This window comes from Pan paniscus, chromosome 12, assembly GCF_029289425.2.
Source record: "Pan paniscus chromosome 12, NHGRI_mPanPan1-v2.0_pri, whole genome shotgun sequence".
NCBI classification, from domain to species: Eukaryota; Metazoa; Chordata; class Mammalia; order Primates; family Hominidae; genus Pan; species Pan paniscus.
In genome coordinates this window covers 105,723,940-105,741,357 of record NC_073261.2, presented here as the reverse complement: position 1 = coordinate 105,741,357, position 17,418 = coordinate 105,723,940, and the positions used below count along the sequence as shown (strand labels likewise).

At 37.6% G+C, this 17,418-nt stretch overlaps 1 protein-coding gene across 12 annotated transcripts in view; it reads right to left on the bottom strand.

Annotated features, from left to right (window-relative positions):
* LDAH (lipid droplet associated hydrolase) overlaps positions 1-17,418 on the bottom strand; it is a 142,184-nt gene that overhangs the window by 104,133 nt on the left and 20,633 nt on the right. For all 12 annotated transcript variants that reach the window (XR_004669735.3, XR_001337810.4, XR_010109214.1 and 9 more), the window contains exons 2-3: positions 12,975-13,130; positions 1,931-2,074 (exon numbers count right to left, since the gene is read on the bottom strand). Coding sequence is in view for 4 of the 12 variants with exons in the window: in XM_003827013.6 (XP_003827061.1) it covers positions 1,931-2,074; positions 12,975-13,128 (298 nt within the window). In the remaining 8 variants the exon portion in view is untranslated. The remainder of the gene's footprint in view (positions 1-1,930; positions 2,075-12,974; positions 13,131-17,418) is intronic.

Here is a 17,418-nt window from a genome sequence, read left to right as displayed (position 1 = left end):
TTTCAGAAAGTATTCAGAGGAGTTCACATATGCAGCCATATTTATTGCCACCACATTCAAATTTTAAAATAGAAACAAAAAATTGTATCTGATATGAGGATCAGAGGCTGAGGTCAGAGAATACAATTAAAAATAAATATAATCAAAACTAGCCTTCGAAGAGTACAGGCTTTTGTATGTTCAACCTTGTACATCAACGTCTAAAAGAATCATGCATATATAATAACGAAGACTATAGATGTAAAATGTAACTTTATTGTAAAATATCTTTAAAACTGAGAAGCTCAATAAGCACAAAAAGATGCTCATACCACCAGAGAGACGTACAAGAACCAGAAGCAAACTGGGCAATGAAGTCACAGCCACCTCGATCTCACCTCAAATTAACTAAAGGAAACCCCCTAGGACAAAACGCCCTCGAATTGAATGCCTATAGAGCATTCCAATTGTTACACCTTTTGAAATTGTCCCTCAACTCTTGGATATGCTGTACTTTTATAAAGTTATGTTTATGTTTCATAAACTTATATTTAAGTTATTTTTTCTCTCATTTTTTATTTTTTGGAACAGTGAACATGCTAGAATTCTCACAGATTTAAAGGAGGTAGTTTGCATCTCCATGGTATTACTTCTTCCATTTAGAAACCTTCCAGCATGGAGTCCTGGCTCTCTCTCCAGCTCTCAAAGTCCCTCTCAAACTGGCCCTGCTTAGCAGTAACATCGCTACTAAATCTTGCTCCCTTCTGTGCTACTCCTTCTGTCTGTTGTACCTCTGCACCCACCTCCATGCCCTAAATCCAAATTTTATTCAATTGTGAAAACCAGTTGTAATGGTCTGAATGCTTATATGGCCCCCAAATCCATAGGTGAAACCCTATGCCCAAATGCTATTAAGAGGTGGAGGGGGGTCTTTGGGAAGTAATTAGGATTAGATGGGGTCATGAGGGTAGAGCCCACTAGAGTCCCAAGAGGGCTTGCCTCCTGTGTCCACCATGAGAGGACAGCAAGAATGCCACCTGTGAATCGGGAAGTAGGTTTTCATCAGACATCGAATCTGCCAGTGCAGACTGGACTGGACGTCCAGTCTCAAGAAACTACGAGAAATCAATTTCCATTTTTAAAAGCTACTTAGTCTATGGTATTTTGCTATAGCAGCCTAAACTGACTAAGATACATGCCTACTCCACAAAGTCTCTCCTAACCCACACTGTGTTTTCTCCTTTGTTTACCCCTTAGGTGTCTATATGATTAGCAGGCCACGGTTTATCACTTAATTATTCTGTAAATATGAGAGAAAAAGCTTCTTTAAAGTAAAGAACATGGTTTATAAAAGGGGTTCCCAACCCCTGTCTATGGCCTGTCAGGAACCCGGCCACACAGATGAAGGTGTGCGACGGGCGAGTGAGCATTACCGCCTCAGCTCTGCCTCCTGTCAGATCAGTGGCAGCACTGGATTCTCATAGGAGTACCCTATTGTGAACTGTGCATGCCAGATCTAGGTTGCATACCTGATAATCTGAGGTGGAACAGTTTCATCCCGAAACCATCCACCCCTCCCCAGTCTGTGGAAAAATGGTCTTCCACAAAACTGGTTCCCAGAGGCCAAAATGGTTGGGGACTGCTTTTTCCCCACCATTCCTCCTAGAAAAACCCTGGAAAAATAATACATGATCAAAAAACACACAGTTGATTACTAATTGGTAAACAAAGAAGGCAAGTCATAGATTGTTTTATCTACCCATATTCTTACAGAAAATTACCTGAAGAGTTAAAATGTCTCTAAAAATCCTAAGTTTACCAAAATATGGCACCATGGGCCTAATGCTACAAGCAGAGGTTTCCACTGGTGTAACTCTTAACCTTAGCAAGCTTGCTAGAAACATGACCCTCCACTCACTCTAAAGGAAAGTAGATATTAACAAGGACATACCCTCTGATGTTGTAAGAATCTTCTTGTCTTTGGGAGCCACCGCATGCCCAGCATGACTGATAGTCCAAACTGGAAAGCGTCTGTTTGTCAAAGAGTATAAAGCCTTTGCAAATGGCACATAAAAGGCAGAAAAACCTGGGTTACCTAAGAAAAGAAACACAGACCTTAGATTAATCAAAGTAATAAACAGGCATAAGATGACACGCAGGCTAGAAAAGATGGGTCTGTTTCTTTTCACACTTTCCTCTGAATTCTTCAGAGTACCCAAGAGAGATTATCTTCAAACTTCCATTAAAATCACAGCAGTACCCTATTTAAACACCCTTCAGTGTCTTCCAGATAAAGTCATCTGGAAGAAGTCTAAAATCAGTAATACTGCATATAAGGCACTTCAAGATTTGGTCATGCTCAGTTAACAAGATGCATGAAAACCAGAAAAACAAGCCAGCCAAAATAGTGTAAGAAGCATGCACAGGGAGAGCTTTAAGGAGTCTACTGTTTCCTTGTCACTTATCACTAGCACTTATAATTGTAAACAGGTGTACAGCTTGATCTTTTGGGGAAACAAACGTCTACAAGTACATGTAGATTTTTCTTATGTGTGTACAGAAGGTATTTTTGACATGAGTTTGCTATAAAGAAACAATAAATAAACGATCTTTTTAAAAACATTCAATCTGATAGATCTGTAGGGGGGAAATTACAACGAAATGGGATTTTCATCTTGTAATCATCATCTATATAAAGTCTTCACAGCTACTAGTCCATTTCCATCAATATCTATTTCTCTGATCAGTTTATCTATTTCTTCATGTTGTTAGGCTTTCTGGTTTCTGCAATTACATGACATGGCTCTGGAGCACTGATGTAAATAACCACTGTCATCCTTGTCGAATTTCACTGATTTCTACTCCATTTTTATATCTTTCAGTTTGCTAGATAAGCAGTGTAGTAAAGTGGTTAAGAGCATAGACTCTGAAGCCAGACTACCTGGGTTGGAATCTTGGCTTTGCCACTTACCATCTGTGTGAGCTTTGGCCAAGCTATTTAACCTCCCTCTGCCTTGGTTTCCTCATCCACAAAATGTGTAATAATGGTACTACCTCATTTGAAGACTAAGTGAATCAATATACAAAGCATTGTAACACTGCCTGAAACACAGCAAGTATTATATAAATGTTAGGTATTCAAACTTGTACAACAACGTCTAGCTATAACGGTAATATACAACGGCCGTAGCATCCATATTATTTTGCTTCTGTTGCATTCTGACCTAGTGACCCAAGTTCCAAATTCCTTTTTGTGATGGTGCTTTTGGCTTCTTTGTCAAATAGGATGAAAACTTCCTCAAATGCAGAAATATATTCTTTGGTCAGTTTATTGGCCACTGTATAGCTAAGGAAGAAAGAAGGGAGGAAGGGCATACCAGCACAGGGGCTATAACATCTATGGAAGCTGTGGGTGGCACTGTTTCATGTTTTATGCATTTAAGTCTTCAGTAAGTTTAGAATTTTTTTAGTATAAAATACTAAGTAGCAATCCAACTTTTTTCCAAGTGACTGGCCAATTGTTCCAAGACCATTTATTATATAATCCATTCTTTCTGCATTGATTTGAAATATCTTCAGACCCAATACTACATTTTTACATTCACTTGCTAATTCCGATACCAAATAATTCAGTTTATTTTTCCTTTTGTCCTCTGCCAGGACCATACTGTCTTAATTACTACATTTTTTTTTTAAATGTTAACCGGTAGGGCAAATCCCTTCCCTTTTTCTTTTTCTAAATTTTCTAGGCTGTTCTCATAAACTTTAGGGTTATTTTCACTAGTTTCAATTCTTAAAAATCTCTTTGGGATTGTGACTAAAATTTCATCTCATTAATATATTACTTTACAAAAATTTTATATTTTTATATTACTGAGTATAACCTTCTAGGAATATGTTATACCTCATATTCACATGTCTTACGTTGCTCATAGATTTCTTCATATGGCTAGAAAATAATAATAGCTAATATTTTTAGGTACTATAACTTACTACATGCCAGGCAGTGTTTAGGTGCTTTACATATATTATTTAATTATCATATGAGGTAACACTATCATTACTTCCATTTTATGGATGAGGAAACTGAGTACAGAGAGGTTAAATAACTTAGCCAACATCACATATATGGTAAGCGCTAAATAAATATTTGATGACTGAAAGTATATACAAAAGAAAATCATAATACTGAATTTTTAAAAAACATCAGTAATCCGGTGTAGGATCTTCTGCCTTCCTTGTTTTAGTTAGTCTTATAATATCTCTATAAAGTAGTTGGCATTTTCATTAGAAATAACGAATGGATAGCCACTTGCACAAAACTTGGCACATGGTAGGGGCTGAATAAATGGCAGCTATTAATACCACAGCTATTATAACAATTAAAAACTGGTGTAACATTAAGGAGACACCAAAGATAACCCCATGATTTAGATGTAAGTTACAATGACACGATATATGAAAAACAGTGAGTACTAGATAATGAATACTTAATGCATGCAGGCATTAAAACCTAGATGATGGGTTGACAGGTGCAGCAAACCACCATGGCACATGTATACCTATGTAACAAACGTGCACATTCTGCACATGTATCCCAGAACTTAACATATTTTTTTAAATGAGGAAGAATAAATAAATAAATAAAACAAAGTTTTCTCCCTATCTCTGGGATTAAGTCTGAGTTCTTAAGCTTTCTGATCCACAATTTTATCATCATCAAGTAAATGATGATGCCAGTTACTTATGTTCATTAATTCTATTCAGAATTACAGCTTCTTTTAGCTCTCAATTATTTATTGAGCACTTACTGTATGAAAGTCACTATGTCAGGCAAAAGACAGATGAGGGCCTTTTTGGAATTTATGTACTAGTGGGAGAATATACAACACATAACTAAATAGGTGAGATAAAGAGTGTGAGAACTCCTATAAAAGGAATAAACAGGGTCACATGATAGAGAAGGGAAGAGAATAGAGTGAAAAAAAGGTCTGAGGAGGTGACATTTAGCTAAGACCCCAAAATGGCAAGAAATAAGCCTTGTGAAAATTTGAGGGAAGAGAATAAATACTAAGGAGGGAGAAGGCCCTCAAGAAATAAAGATCTTAGCTCTTGAAGAGCTAATTCAAAGGCCCTCAAGAAATAAAGATCTTAGCTCTTGAAGAAATGGAAGACGGTCCATAATCCTTGGTTCTTCCCTTTGCATCTAATCTATCAGTGTGGCTAAAGCATAACAAGAGATATCAAATCTTGTATGAGATCAGGTTGAAGAGGAAGAGAAATACAATCATGTGATACCTTTTGGGCCATGATAAGTAATTTGGCTTTTAATCTAAGTAACATTAAAAGAGATTGAGCAGGGTTAAGGCATAATCAGATTTAAATTTTAAAAAAGTTTTCTATCTTAAAAGAGTAATTAGGAAAAATATGAAAATTTTCATAGCAATACATTTAGCAACTTAGATAAAATAGACAAACTTTTAGAAAGACAGAAACTATCAAAGTTCACTCAAGAAGAAACAGATAACCTAAATAGCCCTAAATTGATTGGATTAATTAGAATTTAAGTTAAAAATCTTCCCACAAAGAAAATCCAGGCCCACACAGCTTCGCTGGTGAATTCTATCAAACATTTAAGGAAGAAAAATGCCCAGTGTATAAAAACTCTTTCAGAAAATAGAAGAGAAATGCATTAGTCTGTTTTCATGCTGCTGATAAAGACATACCCGAAACTGGGCAACTCACACACAAAAAAGAGGTTTCATGGACTCACAGTTCCACATGGCTGAGGACACTTCACAATCATGGTGGAAGGCAAGGAGTAGCAAGTCACATCTTACATGGATGGCAGCAGGCAAAAAGAAAGGGAGTGTGCGCAGGGGAACTCCTCTTTATAAAACCATCAGATTTCATGAGACTTATTCACTATCACAAGAACAGCATGAGAAAGACCTGCCCCCGTGATTCAATTACCTCCCACTGAGCCCCTCCCACAACACGTGGAAATTGTGGGAGTTACAATTCAAGAAGAGATTTGGGTGGGGACACAGCCAAACCATATCAAGAAAGAAATATATTCTAACTCATTCTATGAGGCCAGCATCACCCTCATACCAAAACCACATAAAGACATTGCAAAAAGAAAAAGAAAAAACTACAGACCACTATACCTCGTGAACAAAGATGGAAAAATTCTAAACAAAATTTTAGCAAACTGAGTCCATCAAAATGTTAAAAGCATACATCATGACCAAGTGGGATTTATCACAGGAATGCTGGATTGGTTTAACATTCAAAAATTAACATCATCCACCACATTAACCAACCGTAAAAGAAAAACCATACGATCCTCAACAGATGCAGAAAAAAATGGAAGTTTTATCCTGTCAGAAATATACTTAACATTGTAGCATGTATAACGTACCAAACTTGAAAGTTTAACTTCTTTAAAAGTAGCCATCACTTGCTATAGTTCTCTGTATCCAGTGGCACCAAGCAGCACTAGATTGGGTACATGGCACTCACATACAATAAATCCTTTCAAACTGAACGCATAGCAAGTAACACAAAGGTCTAACTTATAACAGAGACAGAAGTGGAAAATGCAATGCAAAATGCTTAAATACCATTGCATACAGTACTTCATACTTCACCACTTAAACCTCCTTGTTAAGAAACCACAAAGAAAATTAAAAGGCCTACACTTATGCAACTAAAAAAGACACACACACGGAGGGGTATGGGAGAGGTCCAGGTGTAAGGATGTTGGAAAACATTCCAATGCAGACATGCAAGTAAAATATTTAATCAAAAGTTTACATCAAAATGTGTTATAAACACACATTGAACAGGCTCATAACAGTCAAATCAGTCAAATACCCATGCAATGTATAACAGAAGTTGTAGTGATCATCTCTAGGCCCTGACTGCTAATAAACTCCAACTATACAATGCTGCAAGTATAGACTTATACCTTCCAGTTAATTTTGTAGGGAGAGGAACGAAAACTGCCACATATCAAGTTAATATGGCACAGTATCTATATAATAGGTTGCCATGTAGACAGACCTATTGGACTCATTCATGGAGCCTTATCTGCTATATCTCCAACCACTGTGCTCACAGCACTTGATACTTCACATGATTCTGTTATCTCCATATGACCTCCTAAGAATTATGATTCAGTGTACTCTATGGTGAGTTCTCAATCTGATTCCCTTTGTTCATTTCACTAGTTAAAGAAAGTCCAAGGACAATGTTACTTTACAGAAATCCAAGATCTAAGGTTCATCGGAAAAAATGAAACTAAATTAAAAGTTCTTCAATCTGTGGATTCTGATCAAAAAAGGAACACAGTAAAAATTCTTACAAATGCAAAAAAAAAAAAAAGAAAAGAAAATGATATTACATCCATTAAACATCAGACTACAAAAAAGAAAAGAAAACTCACAATTATCATTACTAACTTAGAAGTGAAGAATTAATTTTGCTAGCTGCAAAAGCAATGTGATTTAAAATGAAATGTTATGTCAGTCTATCAGAGACGGACATAACATGGTGTCCATAGTGGCTTCACAATCCTTGAAATACTGTTATCCTGATTATTCCCACAGTGTAAATAGATTAGCTCCCCCGAAACCTGCCACACACACACGCACACACACACACACACACACACACAAAATACAATTCTAAATCCCACAAACTAATGAGCAGGGCAAACATAAAAGAACACTAGGAAATGAAATATGATCTGAAAATGTCAAAGCACTATAAACAATGAGACTATCAAACTACAAATGTTTTATGCTTCCCTCCATTCTCAGTGTCTTCACTGAATACTCCCTTTATCTCCTCACCATATCTGAAATCTGGCTCTCCCCTGTAATGGGCTCTCTTCCTTTCAATCCTCTTCAGCAGAGGCCTCAGTCACTCTTCTCTAACACCACATATAACTCAATGAGAGCAAAGACTTAATGCAACACAGTATTCCTAGCACCTGGGATAAAAGAGTGAGGGAATAAATACTATCTCCAGGTGGGGAAGTGGGTGGGTTTTCTGTCCCACTTACTATTTCACCTCACTATTACAACAACCTCTTCTTCTTTAAGACTCAAGCCATCTATTTCCATCTATCAACTTTTTAGTCACTCACACATTCTCTGAAAGCCTTGACCCTTAAATGACAGTTTCACTTGTCATGTCATGTCAGGACATTTCAAAATCCAGTTGGACTGACTGAGCCAAAAACTTTGTCCCATAATTCATTATTATGATGAAATCCAAAGAACTTCACCTACATTAAACTTAAGCAATTCATTCCCATGACTATACCCTGGATCAGATATGAGTATCACAGTTCCCTGCAGGGCTTGTTAAAACACTGATTGCCCAACCCCCAGACTTTCTGGTTCAGAAGGTCAGGGATAGAGCTCAGGAACTGCATTTTTAAAGTTCTCAAGCAATACTTCTGATCCTGACACCAACTTTAAGAACCACAGGCCTAGTATCTTTTCATGAGCTGGAAATGATTAGCATTCAAAACATGGTCTCAACTCTCAACAGAAAAAACAGTAGTCAGGAAGCAGGAGACTTCACTTCCCTCTGATACGCCTTTATACTTTTCCATTTTAGTAACCAATTTCACCTCCTTCTTTCTAGCCTTAGAAGGATATCCCTTCTCGAGTTTAAGATAATGTTTCTACTTATTTTCTCTATCCTATGCTATAAGCTATTCCAAATGGCTGCTCCATCAAACAGCACTTGCCATGCCTATAATTTCAAACTCTCCTTCACTACTGGAAAAGTACATGTATTTTTATGTTAATAGATGCTGAACGGACTGACTTCCACAAAGACTGTTACATCCTGGCAGAAGAATAGTTTATTCCCATTAGTGGTTAAAACAAAGAGAAATTCTGGATCAGGAATCTTAGTCCAGCTGAGAATGAAAGTACCATACTGAGAAGAGGCTGGACTAGGCATAACCAAACACTGAAACTACCACCTCCTTTCCCCTATTCCTCTTTGAACATTAACAGACAGGTTTCCACTCTTCAAACAGGAGCCTGGAAGATTCCTCCCCAGGAAAACTGAACAATAAAAGAAAGAGCTTCAGACACTGAAAGCTGGAAATCCGTCAATGAAATGCTGGGTCCCTACTCAATCACCTTAGGATGAGGCCCACCTAGGGCGACCAACTCCTCTGTTTTGCCCGAGACTGTCATGGTTTTAGTACTGAATGTCTTATGTCCTAGAAAACCTCTCAGTCCTAGGCAAGCTAGGATGGCTAATCACCCTAGACACACCTCTGGATAAGCCCCAGCTCTGAGTGCAAAGCTTCCAATTTGTTTTTTGTCTTCCTCTTAAACATGAATGGATAGTCAAGGATTGCCAGACATTTGAGGAAAACTAAAGACTAATGCAAATGAAAAAAGGAACACAGTGAAAATTCTTGCAAATGGAAAAACAAAAAAGAAAAGAAAAGAAAATGATATTGCATCCATTAAACATGAGACTACAAAAAAGAAAAGAAAAACAAAGCGCTATTAGAATGAAATGAGTTTCTGGCTTAAAAGGGCCCACCAAAACCCAAGTACATTGTATGAAAAAACAGTCACACCAAGGTCTTCACTGTAAAATTTCAGAATCTCAGAACAAAGAAAAGGTCTCCAAAATGTGGGTAGAGAATCTTCACATACAAAAGGCGAAAATCAGAAATGATACCAATACTTCTTATAAGCAGCTCTGAGTGTTGGAAAACAATGATTAATGCCCTCCATTAACGCTCTCCATTTTCCTCCTAAAGAAAAATTATTTCCAACCTAGAGTCTAAGACATTTTGCAGCATGCTGTGTTACTTCTCATGTACCTCTTCTAAGGAAGCTACTAGAAGATATGCTCTACCAAAAACAAGAGAATAAACTAAGATAAAAATGTGGGATCTGAGAAACGAGGGATCCAAGCCAGGAGAAAGTGACAGAAGTCCCCAGGATGGCAACTGTGCAGCAGGCCTGGGGAGCAATGAGTCCAGACTGGAGCCAAAGGACAGAGCATTCTGAAAACTGACTGATGACTCAAATGCATTGAAAGGATTCTTTTCACTTCTAGAGAATAGTTCTAGGATAAATGAGTGATTAAAGCACAAAAAACTAAGCAAAAAGATAACAGAACATCATTAACCCAGGGAAAACAAACAAAAATATATAAGAAAGGAAATGCATGCGCAATTCCTTATAGGCTTAGCTATGTATAATATAATTAATATAATATAATATACATAATATAATATAATACATAGTCATAATAATAAAAGCACTGAATATTGACCTAACAAAAAACTGAAATATTCCCATACTAGGAAAATAGATGGAGAAGGAGGGGTATATGATTGTGCATGGAGAAGGGAAAGTATAAGAAAGCTAATCTTTTTCTTTCATGGAGGAAGACAATAGATAACATCTAATATTAAAAACTCAGGAGAATTGCTTGAACCCGGGAGGCGGAGGTTGCAGTGAGCCGAGATCACACCACTGCACTCCAACCTAAGCGACAGAGAGAGACTCCATCTCAAAACAAAACAAAAGACAACTGAAGAAGAAGAAATATAAGTATTTCATTTAGAAACGAGTAAAGGCCAGGCATGGTGGCTCATGCCTATAATCCCAGCACTTTGGGAGGCTGGGGTGGGCAGATCACTTGAGGCCAGGAGTTCGACACATGCCTGGCCAACATGGTGAAGCCCTGTCTCTACTAAGACTACAAAAATTAGCCAGGCATGGTGGCAGACACCTGTAATCCCAGCTACTGATGAGGCTGATACAGGAGAATCTCTTGAACCCAGGAGGTGGAGGGTTGCAGTGAGCTGAGATCATACCACTGCACTCCAGTCTGGGCAAGAGAGTGAGACTCTGTCTAAAAAAACAAACAAACAAAAAAGAATGTGGAATAAAAATCACAGGAATATACCAGTGTTAAAAGTGGTTGCCTCTGAGAACATCTGTTGGAACTAGAAAAGCTGATTTTTTGGTTATTATTTATTTTTTTAAAGATATTGATATTTATGTTATATATTCATGGGGTACATGTGATATTTCGTTACCTGTATAGAACGTGTAATGATCATGTCAGGGTGTTTTAGTACATTCACTTTGAGTATTCATCATTTCTACGTGTTGAGAAAAATCCAAGGCCTCTCTTCTAGCTACTTTATACCAATACAATACACTACTGTTAACTATAGTCAGTCTACTCTGCCGACTATGCCAATTCTGTTGGTATAAATAAGTTCCAACAATAGAACTTACACCTTTCATCTAACTTGCATGTTTGTACCTGTTTACCTCCCTCTTCATCCCTCCTCCCAGCCCTGCACCCTTCCCAGCCTCTAGTATCTATCATACTCTCTGCCTTTATGAGATCAATTTTAGGAAAGTTGACTTTAAAGATCATTTAAGCTTTTTTTTTCCTCTTAATGAAGCCAAAAAATATATTCTGCAGCCAAAAGAAAAGAAGCTAAAGAATATTCTGGAAAATAATAAAAATGAACAAGTTCCAAAAAATATGTGAAAGTATCATAAAACTGCATTTATTAAAAAACATGAAGAACACATGAAGAGGCGAAAAACACGGAAAGAAACTCCCGGCCACAGGATAATCTACTTTACAATACAGTTAGCATTGCAAGGCAGTAGGAGAAAGGCAGATTATACAATAAATGGTTGTGGACCATGTAATAAGCCATCCAAAGGAGAGGGAGAAGAAAAGTAGATCCCTTCCTCAGTGCCTGCCCTTAAAATCTAGATGCATCAACTTAAAGATCACAAATGAAATTGTAAAAATACTAGAAGACATGGCAGAATTGTTTTATAATCTTGGAGTAGGAAAGCCCTCTCTAAGAAACTCATAAAACCCTGAAGTCTTAAAGGAAGAGACTTAGCATTTTGGCCACATAACAATGATACTTTCTATACAACCAAATAAACATTGTAAATGATGTCAAAAGACAAACCAGGAAAGATTCTTGTCACATATGACAGATATAACACAATTTTACAGTTGTGTAAGAATCAACTGAAAATCAATAAGGAAAACATTGAAAACACAATTGAAAAATGGGCAAGGGTTTCGAACTGGCAATTCACAGAATAAGAATAAACATGTATGTTCAAACTCACAATTTAAAATGCATTTTGAATACCTGCAATCGCTCAAGCATCTGTCCCTAATTCTACTGACAATGATCTAGCAAAAGTTATAAGTGACTCAGCTGCCAAATATCAGAATATTCTAATTTTTAATTTTTATTTTTTTATTTTTTATTTTTTTAAATATTTTTTTGAGACGGAGTCTCGCTCTGCCCCCCAGGCTGGAGTACGGTGGTGTGATCTGGGCACACTGCAACCTCTGCCTCCCAGGTTCAATCAATTCTCCTGCCTCAGCCTCCCGAGTAGCTGGGACTATAGGCATGTGCCACCACGCCCGGCTAATTTTTTGTTTTTTAGTAGAGATGGGGTTTCACCATGTTAGCCAGGATGGTCTTGATCTCCTGACCTTGTGATCCACCCACCTCAGCCTCCCAAAGTGCTGGGATTACAGGCATGAGCCATTGCACCTGGCCAAATATTCTATAATAAACATATAATCATGTTGAAATGAGGCAGAAAAAGTTTAGAAAACTGGCAAAAATATTGATGAAGTTTTAAATATTAAGAAATGCTTTAAAAACCACATTACAAAACTGCATATATAGTACATACTTCCAACTGTGACACAAACACACACACACACACACAACAGACAACATAATGTAAATACATAGAAGAAAAACACAAAATCCAGACGTCAAAATATTAAGGGTGGTTGTTAACAATGGGTCAAGCGATTTTAATTCCTTCTCCAAGGTTTTCTATATTTACCAAATTCTCTATACTTTAAAATCAGACATAGTTATGAGTATCTACAAAAAGTTTCCTCATCCAGACTTTTACACTCACCAGGAATAATGAAAATAAGCAGCTTAGGCCTTTTGACACTTTGGTCATGAAAGAGGTCTGTCCAGGGCCCACATTTTAGAACCTGGGTTTCGGCTCCACCACACAAAATGAATTCCTCATGCACAGGAATTTCTTCCTTGAGTTCTGAGTCCATTTCTAAATAAGGGGAGAAAAGTAGTATGAAGAGTCAGTAAAATGTAAAACCTTGAGCCAAAGACAAAATTCAAGAATAAAAAAGGGCAAGTTTCAATATACCTAGAAGGAAATGCCACAAGGACATCTGGGAAACTATAAGACTATTCAGTGATGCTGGATTATACGATTGCAAGACACGTAAAACAAGCCACGAAAGTACTTAGGAGGAGACATATCCTTGGAAAAATGAAAGACTATAGAGGGGTTTGAGTCAAAACCATAACTTCCACAAATTCCCTCTGCTAGAATTCTCTTTTAGCTCTGTGCATTACCATGAGACAGGTTCCCCTACCTTCACCTGGTGAGAAAGTGCAGAGGTTCTGGCTTGCCCTTGCATTCACTCCATAGAAGAGTAAGAGGGACAATGAACTCCCTATGGTCTCTTATTTCCTCATATTACTCTTCTCTTCTCCCAAATTCTATGTGTGTGTGTGTGTGTGTGTGTGTGTGTGTGTAAGTATGAATATGTGTGTATATATATATGTATATATACATATACATACATATCCACACATACTATATCTATCTATCTATATACACACACAATATACATATATATATATACACATATATACGTTGCCCAGGCTGGAGTTCAGTGGCATGATCTTGGCTCACTGCAAACTCTGCCTCCCAGGTTCAAGCAATTCTCCTGCCTCAGCCTCCTGAGTAGCTGGGACTACAGGCATGTACCACCACGCCTGGCTAATTTTTGTATTTTTAGTAGAGATGGGGTTTTGCCATGTTGGCCAGGCCGGTCTTGAACCCCTGATCTCAGATAATCCACCCACCTCGGCCTCCCAAAGTGCTGGGATTACAGGCATGAGCCATCACATCCAGCCCCAATAAGCATATTTTATGTATTAAAGCACTACATTAAATTATGAAATGGATAGGTGGAAAAAAACCCAGGATATACTATCATGAACCATTTCCTGAGTAATTAGTTATGTGCAAAAATGTAGGTCCCAATTATTTCTATCACTCCTCCACCTCTGCCTCTGCCTTCTTCATCTACTGACAGCACCAAATCTCAAACCTTCATTGGTCTTTCTGTCTTTCTCTTCCCCTCTCTTCCACTCACTCAAAGCACTCCAGAGTTAAGATTCAAAGGGCCCTTCTAGCTTATTCTCCTCTTACCACTTTACATCAACCTTGCACTTTAGTCTTCTTGTCCTTGAATTTCCCTAGTGCCCCTATGCTTTTCTGCTTCTATAACTTTGCTCATATTTAATTCTCCAACCATATTTAATCCCATAACTGCACTTTGTACAGCTATCAGTTTATTACCTCTCTACTCCAAATTCATTCTTCATTGTCTTATCTGGAAAAGTGGATCTGGGCCTTTAAAATATTTTTTGTTTGCCAGTATGACATGATGCTAAGCTCTGTCAATACAGTGCACTGGAAAGGGAGGGAAGGAGTTTTCTCAGCAGGTTTCTGGAGAGCTTATATTTTACCCCTCCACTGTTCCACTGCTGTGAGATTTCTCTATTGCAGTGGTTCACAACTAGAGACAATTTGCCCTCAGAGGACATATGGCAATATTTGGAGATATTTTCCATTGTCATAACCCGGGGAACTACTGAGATACAGTGAATAGAGGCCAAGGATACTGCTAAATATCCTACAATACACAGGACAGCTCCCCACAACAAATAATTATCCAGCCCTGAAGGTCAATAATGCCAAAGCTGAAAAACAACACTGCTGTAGTACTAGGTGCCTGCAGGGGAAAGCTTTCTCCAGCATCTGGCTAGCGGCTGTGTGCTTTCTTTCTCCAGCTCTCTACTCAGGCAGCAGCAGCACTATAGCCAGGAGCCCCAGACCAGGTGGCTACTCCCCAGCCCCTCTCCTCAAACCATATGCACCGGCTTGGCCAGCCAGCCACCTGACCTTTGTTCCACACAGCAGCTTGATATATTGTCCTGCCCCAAGCTGTACACAGCAGTGCTCTAGATTGCTACACAGGGAGGCCTCTCCAACTTGCAATTCCAGTGGTATCTAAAGTGGTGCTCCAACTCCTTCTACTAACTAGCCAACCTCAACTCACTTGCACCCCAAGGGTTGTTACTGTGGCCCTGCCGCACTGCCCTGATTCCCTCTGCATGCTCTCCTACCAGTCTTAACTCACCTGCTCACACTGTGATTGTGCACCAGCGTTGGCTCAGACAACCCAGCAAATTTCTCTACCATCCAATGGGCTATAGCCACACTTTCAATGAGGTCTGAACCTCATTTCAATTCCGTCCTTCATTGGGTACTTTTCCTCAGCCCTAGGGTACCTTTTGGAGTTCTCCTTATAGAGTGACTTCATAGTTTTTCTCTTATCATACCCTAATAATTCTTTAAGTTAAACTAACAATTTTAGTTACTATGTGGCTTCTGTCTTCTGATTTGATCCAGATGATATATCTCTCATGTGTCTGTGCAAATTTTTCTTTATAAATCTTTCCCTCATTATACACAGCTCAAATTCTATTTGTTACATGAAGCCTTCCTTGAGCACCCCAGGTAAACAAAGGAAATCACCTCTTCCTCTAAACTCACAGCATCTGTCTTTATTATAAGGTGGCAGTGGTAAAGGCACACAGCTAAGCTTCACCTGGTAAAATTTGTTATGTCATGCCACACTTTCCCACAGCACCACAGACAAGCAACTGATGCAAGGGCTATGTGTCCCTGCCCAGATTGAACATCCTAAGGCAAATGCAATGTTGGCTAGGTTGTAGTGAAATGGGAAATTCCACACATTGATGGTAATAATAAAAATGGCTTTGCAAAGCAATCTGGCAGCATGGATCAATACTCATAAAAGGTATAAACTTTGATTCAGTCATTCAATTCTGAAAAAAACCTAAAATATTTTAAGACTGATGCATGGAATGCTAATTATAACAGTGAAAAGCTGAAAAAACTAAATGGTCATGGATAGATGAATGCTTAATTATGATAACCCATTATCAGACACTAAAAAAATTATATATATGACTCGATATTAAGGAATAATTAAATAAATTGTAACTCAATATAATGATCAAATATTATGTTCCATCAAAACTGCTCTGCTAAGTTGGTTATAATTTATGCATTTCTTTTCTAACATTTCTAAAATTTCACTTCTCTAGCCTGATGTTATATTGCCTCTTTCATTCTCTTTGTTTATTCCTTTATTGTTTATTCTGTTAATTTAGTGAATTTAGGAAGAAATAAACATATTTATTCTAACCTCTATGTTTAACCAAAAGTCCAAAACTGATTCTCTTAAGAATACTTAGAAAAATGAAAAATTCCCACTTAGAAAGTGGAGATCACTGTCCATTAAAAATATATGGACTAAATAAAGTATCACTTCATATTTTCTTATGGACTGATTTTTTACTTCACTAATAAATGCCACTGTAGCCCATTCTCCAAAACTATCACAAACTACAGTATATTTATGTAAGTTCTGACCTTTATAATGTGTTAGAAACAATATTAGATTTAGCAGTAAACACTACATTAAATTAGAGCACTGACTGAGAAGACACTGGCCAAACTGAATACCTTCACCAGAAAAGAATTTAAAGTTATTAACTATAAAGTTGTTAAATATATTCAAATCATAAATATCAATACTTAACTTCAAGTAAATGACATCGTGGGAGCTTGATTAGCTACAAAATTAGTGAGAATTCAACTAGATATGAAAATCAAGCTCAGTCTATAAACATTGGAAAACAAAAAAGTACAACTCTAACACCTCAAATAAAATAAGCTCAGAAACATGGAATTAAAATGCTGGCTAGCTGCTGTATAGCTTCCCCTGTAGGCACCTAATTCCATGTATTTATAAAGCATCGTTTATTTTACTTCACTCTCGTATTTCTGAATCTCACACACCCATGTAAAAGCAGCAATGGAAAATCTGAGGCACGAGAATTAAAACTCTTCCCTACCTAAGAATCCAAGGTAGTTCAGTTCTGCAAATAACTGTCAGATTAACAAAGGAGAGTACGTTGTAGTTATATACTGGTAAAGGATAATGGCATGCCTTCAGCCTCAGCCCATAAGCAATCTTTAATAAAATCAATTTTCATAAGCAGTAAGACTTGTGCTGGATAAAAACCAAGCGTGGATACAATCTGTGCAACTTAGGCAAGCCTATTTTCTTAAATATAGGTTTTAATTTGCTTAATGGGCTTCTAATTTTATTTAGTAAGAGGGTTTTTTTCCAATTAAATCTCATACAAACCTAGATAATTTGACT